The following is a 7,509-nucleotide window of genomic DNA, read 5'->3' as shown; positions in this document are numbered from 1 at the left end:
CCCGTCTCTTCGGCTCGCCTCCCCCCTGTGCCCGTGCCGTTCCCCTGGCCCCTTTCCCCTCTTCGGCCTTCCCCGTTCTCCTTTGCCTCTTTGCTCCTCCCCCCCCGCTCTGCCCCGCCGGCCGCTCCGCCCGGGCTCGCGCCCCCGGTTTTGCCGCGCCCGCCGCGCCCTCCTCCTCCTCGGGGCCTGGCCCTTGCCCCGCCGGCCGGGTCTCGGTCGCGCGCTTCCGCGCCCTCCCTTTTCGGGGCTCGTTGCTTCGGCCGGTGCGTTGTTCCCCCCTCCTTCGCGGCTTTCGCCTTCCCTGCCCCCCGTCCTGCTGTCTTCCTCGCCCCCCCCCCTTTGTGGGTTCTCGGTTCGCGCGCCGTTGGGCCCCGTCCCCCGGCTTCCGGTTCCTCCCGCCTCGCCCGTTCTGCTTCCCCCCCTGGCCCCCTTGGCGCTCTCGCTTCCTTGGCCCGCCTCCCCCCGCCGCCGTGCCGTCCTCCCTCTTTCCCGTTTGCGCCTCGGTCGCGGGCGTTGCGCCCCCGCTGCCTCTCCTCCTTGGCTTTCCCCGCTCGCCCTCGCCCGTGGGCTCCCGCTCTCCTGCGGGCCCCTTCGGCGGGCCCCCGCTCCTCGCCGGTTCGCTTCGTCTTTCGCCCCTCTCCCCCGTCCGCCGCCCGCTTTGCCCGTCCGTCTCGCTGCGGGCCTCCCCCCGCGTTTCCTCTGGCTTCGCCCCGCTCCGGCCTCGTTCCCCCTCTTTCGGGTCCCGCCCGGTCTGCTCTCCCTCGCCCCCTTCTCCGCCGCTCCCGGTCGGTCGGCGGTGCCCCCCCCCGGGGCTCCCCCCCTCCGCTTCCTTGCGCCTTCCGGGTTTCCTCGCCCGTTGCCTCGCCCCCCTGTCCGCCTCCTTGGTCCGTGTTTCCCGCCGGGCCGCCTGGGGTGCCCCCCGGCCGCTGCCCGGCGCCCGCCGCTGCCGCGGCCCGCCTTGCGGCGCGTGCTGCCCTCCCCGCTCGCGGCCCCGCCGTCTCCCCGGGCCTGCCTCCCCCCCGGGCTTGGGCCGCCGCCGCCCTCCGCCTCGGTCCCCCCCCGCGTCGCTCGGCCGCCCGGCCTCCCCCGTTCCCCCTCCGCCCGGGGCGCCTCGCCGGCCCCCCTCCGCTTCCCTCCCGCCCCTTTCCCGCCCTCTTTGCCTCTCTTTTCCCCGTCCTTTTCCTCTTTCCCTCGCGGTCCTTGTTTGCTCTCGGTCTCTCGCCCCTCTTTCGCCTTGGCCGGCCTTTCCCGCCCCCTTGGGGCTGCCTTCCCCCCCCCCGCCTCGCCGCCCGCGCCTCGTGGTGCGCCCGGGTCCGGGCCCCCCGGGGCTCTCCCCCTCTCCGGCGCCCCCTTCCCGGGGCCTTGGGCCCGGTCCGCCGCTGCGGCCGCTTCTCCCGCCTCCCCTTCGGCTGCCGCGCGGCCCCCGCTTCTCCCGCTGGGCTCTTCCCGGTTCGCTCGCCGTTCCTCGGGGCCTCCTTGTCCGTTTCTTTTCCTCCGCTTCTTGCTCTGCTTCCCTTCCGCGGGTCCTCCCGCCTGCCCTGGGGTCGCGCTGGTCGCGTCGCCCGCCCGCCCCCTCGGGTCGCGGCGCCCCTTCCCCGCGCCGGGCGCCCCCCGCCGGGTCCCGCGGGTTTCTCCCCCCCGCTTGTCGTGGCGCTCGTCGCCTCGGCCTCCCTTTTCGGCTCCCCGCGCGCCCCGCGCCCGGGCGGCCCCTGTCTTCCCCGCCCCCCCCCCGCGTCCGCCGTGTTTGGGGTTGGGGCCCCGCTGCGTGCCCCCCCGGCCGCCGTGCCCTCGGCCGCCTGGCTTCGGGCGCCCCTTGCGTTCCCCGCCTCGCTGCTTCGCGGGCTTCTGCCCTTCCCCCCCCGTCTCGCCTTTCGCTCCGTTCTTCCTCGCTGCGCGCGCCGCGCTCTCCGTTGCCGCGCGTCGTTCTGTCTCCTGGTCCCGCCGTCCCCCCCCCCCGCCCCCCGTTTCCGGGGCGCCCGTGGTTCCTCCTTGTTTCCGTTCCTTGGCGCCGCCCGCGCCGGGGTTCCTTGTTCGCTCGGGCCGGGCCCGCGCCGCTTGCCCCCCCCCCCCGCGGCGCCGTGGGCCCTCTCCCCGTGCCCTCCCCCCCGTTTTTTGGGCGGGGGCCTTCCCCCCCCCCCCCGCCGGTTCTTCTTCCCTGTTCCCCGGTCGTTCTGCTGGGCCGGTCTCGCCCCTGCTCCTTCCGCCGGTTCCCCTCCGGCCCCCTTGTTCCGCCTTCTCCTTCCTCTCCCTGCTCCGGTTCCGTGGCCTTCTCGCGCCGTTGCCGGCCGCGCCCCGCCCCCTCGCCTCGCTCCGCCCCCTTCCCCGGCCCCTTCCCTCGGTCGGCGCGCCGGGCGGTGTGTCCCCGGGCCGGGCCGTCGTCCCCGCGCGCTGCTGCCTCGCGCTTCCTCGGCCTTCCTCGTTGCCGCCCCCCCTTGCCCTGCTCTCTCCCCTCCCGCTGCCCTTTCCCCGCTTCCCCGGGCCTGTCGGCCCCGGCTCTCCCCTCGTTGCCTCCCTCCGTGTCGCGCGCGTGCGGCCCCGCCCCTCTCCGGGCCTCCCCGCCCTGTTCTTGCCTCCCCCTTCCTTGGCCTCCGCGGCCCTCGTCCCTCTCCGCCGCTGGCCGCGGCCGGTCCCCTCCGCCTCGCTCGTTCGCCGGCTGCGGTCTCGTTCGTTCCCGGCCTTCCCCCGCCCCCTCGCTCCCCCCCTCCGCCCGGCCCTGCCCCCCCCCCCTCGCCTCCCGCCCGCGCTCTCCGTCTGTCCCTCCTTCCTCTGTCTGGCCCTGGTCCGTTTCCCCGTGTTGCGTCCCCTTCCGCCGCCGGCTCCCCTCCTGGTGGTGCCCTTCCGTCCCTTCCTTTCCGTTTCCGCCTTGCGCCCCTCCTCCCCCCGGCCCCCCCGCCTTTGCTTTCTCCTCCGGTGCCGGCGGCGTCCTTCCCGCCCCCTCCGCCGCTCCCTGGTCGGCCTCGTTTCTGGTTGCGCCTCGGCCGGTCTCTGCTCGTCTTCGCGCCCCCCCCTTTCGTTCTTGCTTCCTGCCCCCTCCTTGGCCCCTGCTTTCGCCGTTGTTCGTCTTTCCTCCCTCCCCGCCTTTCCCCTCTGCCTCTGCCCTCCGCCTGCCCCCGCCTGTTCCTGTTCCTCCTTCCTCCGCTCCCGCCGGCCCCCCCGGCCCGCCCTCCTCTGCTGTTCTCCCCTGCTCCTGTCTCCCGCGCGTCGGCTTGCTTTGCGCCCTCTCCTTTCTTCCCCGTCCCCGCCCCGGCGGCCCGCCCCGGCCCGTTCCGGCCCGGCGCGCCTCGCCGGTCGCCGGGCCGCGCCGCCCGGTGCCCCCCCGGGGCGGCCCGCTCTGCCCCCCCCCGCTCCCCCTCCGCGCTTTTTCCCTGCCCCCCTTCCCTCTCCGCTCTTGGCGCTGGCCTTCCCCGCGGCTGCTGGCCCCCGCCTTGCCCTCCCCTGGCTCCTCGTTCCGGGCTTTCGCTTGTCCTCCTTCCCCTTCCCCGCCTCGTCCGCGCCCGGTCTTGTTCTTTCTTGTCCCTCCCTCCCCGTGTCCGGCTTGGGTCCTTTGCGCGCCTGCTGCCTTCCTTGGCTGTGGTCGCCGTTTCTCCGGCTCCCTCTCCGGCCTCGCCCCCTCCTTCTCCGTTCCCCGTCCCCCCCCTTGTCGGCCTCTCTCCTCCCCTCGCCCGTTGCTCGGGCCGCCCTTTGCCTGCTGCGTCGCCGGCCCGCTGGCCGTGCGCTCCGTCGCGTTCTCCTGCCTCCTCCGCGCCCCGGGCCCCGCCCGCGTCGCCCTTTTCTCTCCTCCCTGCCTCCCTTCCCGCCGTCGGGGTTTGTTGCCCGTCTTCGCTCTCGCCTTCCTCCGGTTCTCCGCGTCGCCGCTCCCCTCCCCCCCCTCTCCCTGCTTTCCTGCGCCCTTCGCCGTTTCCCCGTCTGCCTTCGTTCCTCCTTCCCCCTGCCTGGCTTCCTCTTTGCGCCCCGCCTCTGCCTCCTGGCCGGCTCCCCCCGGTCGCCTTCCTTCTCGCTGCCGGCCCCGCCCGTCCCCTCCCCCTCCGGCCGGCGGCTCGGCTCCCGCCGCGCCCCGCCCCTCGTTCGTGTCCCCCGCGCCCGCTTGGTTTGGGCTCCCGCGGCCGCCGCCCCCCCCCCCCCCCCTGTTCCGCCTCCCCGCGCCCGCGCCCGCCCCCTGGTCCCTGCCCCCCCCGTCCCCTCGCCGGCTTGCCTGGTCCCCCGTGGCCCCCTTCCGCGTCCCGCCCGCCCCCCCGCGCGCCCCGGCCCGGCTCCGGGGCCCCGCGCGGCCCCCTTCCCTCTTTGTCGGTCTGCCCCCCCGGCCCCCTTCCGTCGCCCCCCTGCTCTTCCCCGCGGCGCCCCCTGCGGCGGCGCCCGCCTCCCCGTTCGCTGCCCCCGCCCGGCGCCTGTCCCGCCCTCCCCCTTGTCCCCCTCCCCCGCCGTTCCGTCCGCCCGCCCCCCCCTCCCCCCTTGCCCCCCCCCCCCCCCGCCCCCGGCTCGCTGCGCGTGCGGCCGCCTTGTGTGGTGCCGCGCCTGCCCCGCTCGGCCTGGGCCCTCCGCGCCGCGCCCCTCTCCCCTCGGGCCCCTTGTTGCGGTCTCCCCCCGCTGGCGCCCCTCCCCCCCGCCCCCCCCCCTCGTCGGCCGCGCGCCTGCGTCGGCCTCCGTGCTCCGCCGCCCCCCCCCCCGCCCCCTCCCGCCTCCCGGCTGCCCTGCCCGCGGCTCGCCCCCCCCGCCGCTCCCCCCTCCCGCCGGCCCCCGTCTCCCGGTTCCCTCCCCTGGCCCCCGGCCCCCCGGTCCGGCCGCCCCCTCCCTGCCGCCCGTGCGTCGCCCTGGGTGCCCTCCCCCCGTCCGCCGTGCCCCGGTCCGTCCCCGCGGCCGCCCCCCCCCCCGGCCCCGCCGCCCTGCGGCCCCCCCCTGTCCCCTGCCCCCTGGCGCTGCCCGTCCCCCCCCTGGCCGCGCGGCCCCCTCCTCCGCCTCCCCCCCCGCGCCCCCTGTGCGTCGCCCTGGGTGCCCTCCCCCCGTCCGCCGTGCCCCCGCCTGTTGCCCCGGCCGCCTCCCCCCCCGGCCCCCCGCCCTGGGGTCGCCTCGCGCCCCCGCGGGCTCGCCCCCGTGCGCCCGCCCCTCGCCTGCCCGCTTGCCCCCCCCCCCGCCCGTGCGTGGCCCTCGGTGCCCCCCCCTCCGTCCCTCGCGCCCCGCTTGTTGCTCGCCCGCCCCGCGCCTGTCGGCCTCCCCCCCCGCCCGCGCGCCCCCCCCGCTCGTCGCCCGTCCCCCCCCTGGCCGCGCGGCCCCCTCCTCCGCCTCCCCCCCGCGCCCCCCTGTGCGTCGCCCTGGGTGCCCTCCCCCCTCCGCCGTGCCCCCGCCTGTTGCCCCGGCCGCCTCCCCCCCCCGGCCCCCCCGCCCTGGGGTCGCCTCGCGCCCCCGCGGGCTCGCCCCCGTGCGCCCGCCCCTCGCCTGCCCGCTTGCCCCCCCCCCCCGCCCGTGCGTGGCCCTCGGTGCCCCCCCCTCCGTCCCTCGCGCCCCCGCTTGTTGCTCGCCCGCCCCCGCGCCTGTCGGCCTCCCCCCCCGCCCGCGCGCCCCCCCCGTCGTCGCCCGTCCCCCCCCTGGCCGCGCGGCCCCCTCCTCCGCCTCCCCCCCCGCGCCCCCTGTGCGTCGCCCTGGGTGCCCTCCCCCCTCCGCCGTGCCCCGCCTGTTGCCCCCGGCCGCCTCCCCCCCCCGGCCCCCCGCCCTGGGGTCGCCTCGCGCCCCCGCGGGCTCGCCCCCGTGCGCCCGCCCCTCGCCTGCCCGCTTGCCCCCCCCCCCCGCCCGTGCGTGGCCCTCGGTGCCCCCCCTCCGTCCCTCGCGCCCCCGCTTGTTGCTTGCCCGCCCCGCGCCTGTCGGCCTCCCCCCCCGCCCCCGCGCCCCCCCCCGTCGTCGGGCCCTGGTCGGCCGGCGGCGGCCGCCGCCCCCCCCCGCCCGCGGCGGTGGCGCCGCTCCCCCCCGCCGGTGGCCCGGGGGGCGTGGCCCCCGCCCTTTCCCTGGGCGCCTGGGGCCTGCCCCTGTGCGGGGGGCGGCCTGGCCCGCCCTCCTGGCTGCCCCTGTTGGGGCTTGCCTGCCCCCCCTCCCGCGCCTTTCGCGCCCCTCCCCCCTGGCCGGCGGCCCCTCCCTTTTCCGCGGCCCCCTCCCGGCTTTTTTTCTCGCCCTCCTTTGCCTTTGGCCGCGCTTTTTTGCCGGCCTGCTTCGCTCCCTCCTCTCTTGCCGTCGGCGCCCGCCTCCCCCTTTTTTGCCCTTGGGCTCTTTTTTCTTTCCTTTTTTTGCTTTCCTCCCCCGCCCCTCCCCCCCTCGCCCCTCGGCCCCCCTGCTCGGTGCTGCTTGGCCCCCCTCCCCGCTGTCTTGGCCTGCCTTTCGGCCCCCCTTTGGGTGGTTTCCCTTGTCGCCCCGCCCGCGCCCCGTGCTCGCCCCCGTGCCTGCCTGTCGGGCGGCCCCGTTGGGGGGCCCTCTTGTGCGTGTTGCCTTGCCCCCTTTTGCGCCCCCCGGCCGGTTGCCTTGGTCGCGTTTGTGTGCTCCCCGGTGCTCTTCGTCGGCCCTTTGTGTGCTTGCCCTGGCGGGCCCCGCCCCCCGGGTGTGCCGCGGCCTGCCCTGGGGCCCGTCCCGGCCCGCCCTGGGGCCCGCCGCGGGGCTCTCCCGGCCCGCCCTGGGGCTTGTCCGCGGGGCTGTCCCGGCCTGCCCTGGGGCCCGCCCTGGGGCTGTCCCGGCCCGCCCTGGGGCCTGTCCGCGGGGCTGTCCCGGCCTGCCCTGGGGCCCGCCCTGGGGCTGTCCCGGCCCGCCCTGGGGCTGTCCCGGCCTGGCCCGTGGGCCCCGTGCTCCCCTCGCTGTGCCTGTCCGCCGGGCTGTCCCGGCCCGCCCTGGGGCCTGTCCGCGGGGCTGTCCCGGCCTGCCCTGGGGCCCGCCCCGGGGCTGTCCCGGCCCGCCCTGGGGCTGTCCCGGCCTGGTCCGTGGGCCCCGTGCTCCCCTCGCTGTGCCTGTCCGCGGGGCTGTCCCGGCCCGCCCTGGTGCCTGCCCCGGGGCTGTCCCGGCCCGCCCTGGGGCCTGTCCGCGGGGCTGTCCCGGCCTGCCCTGGGGCCCGCCCCGGGGCTGTCCCGGCCCGCCCTGGGGCTGTCCGCGGGGCTGTCCCGGCCTGCCCTGGGGCTGTCCCGGCCCGCCCTGGGGCTGTCCCGGCCCGCCCTGGGGCTGTCCCGGCCCGCCCTGGGCCCCGCGCGCCCCGCCCGCCGGCCGCGCGCGCGCGCCGCCCCCCCGTGCGCGCCCCGCGCCCCCGCCTCCCCCGCCCCCCGCGCGCGCCCGCCTCGCCCGCGCCCCGCGCGCGCCGCGCCCCCGCGCCCGCGCGCGCCCGTTTCGCCCCGCCCCGCGCGCCGCGCCCCGCCTCCGCCCCGCCCCCGCCCCGCCGCGCCGCGCCCCCGCCCCGCGCGCGCCCGCTTCGCCCCTCCCCGCGCGCCCGCCTCGCCCGCGCGCGCGCCCGCCCGCCCGCGCGCCCGCCCCGCGCGCGGCCCGCCCGCC

The 7,509-nt window shown here is 80.1% G+C and overlaps 2 protein-coding genes across 2 annotated transcripts; one reads left to right on the top strand and one right to left on the bottom strand.

Annotated features, from left to right (window-relative positions):
- Window positions 1-5: 5 nt before the first annotated feature.
- On the top strand, window positions 6-806 carry LOC121245693 (proline-rich receptor-like protein kinase PERK2; the record flags this gene model as incomplete). Its single annotated transcript, XM_041143604.1, has 1 exon — window positions 6-806. A coding segment is annotated over one exon (801 nt), but the record flags the coding sequence as incomplete, so codon positions are not given.
- Window positions 807-2,137: 1,331 nt separating this feature from the next.
- On the bottom strand, window positions 2,138-7,164 carry LOC121245694 (collagen alpha-1(I) chain-like; the record flags this gene model as incomplete). Its single annotated transcript, XM_041143605.1, has 2 exons — window positions 2,138-3,990; window positions 6,556-7,164. Coding segments are annotated over 2 exons (2,462 nt in total), but the record flags the coding sequence as incomplete, so codon positions are not given.
- Between the last annotated feature and the right edge of the window lie 345 nt (window positions 7,165-7,509).

Source organism: Juglans microcarpa x Juglans regia, unplaced genomic scaffold, assembly GCF_004785595.1.
Source record: "Juglans microcarpa x Juglans regia isolate MS1-56 unplaced genomic scaffold, Jm3101_v1.0 JmScfU0120, whole genome shotgun sequence".
Classification (NCBI taxonomy): Eukaryota; Viridiplantae; Streptophyta; class Magnoliopsida; order Fagales; family Juglandaceae; genus Juglans; species Juglans microcarpa x Juglans regia.
Note: the sequence above shows the minus strand (reverse complement) of the source record. Positions and strands in the feature narration are given on the sequence as shown.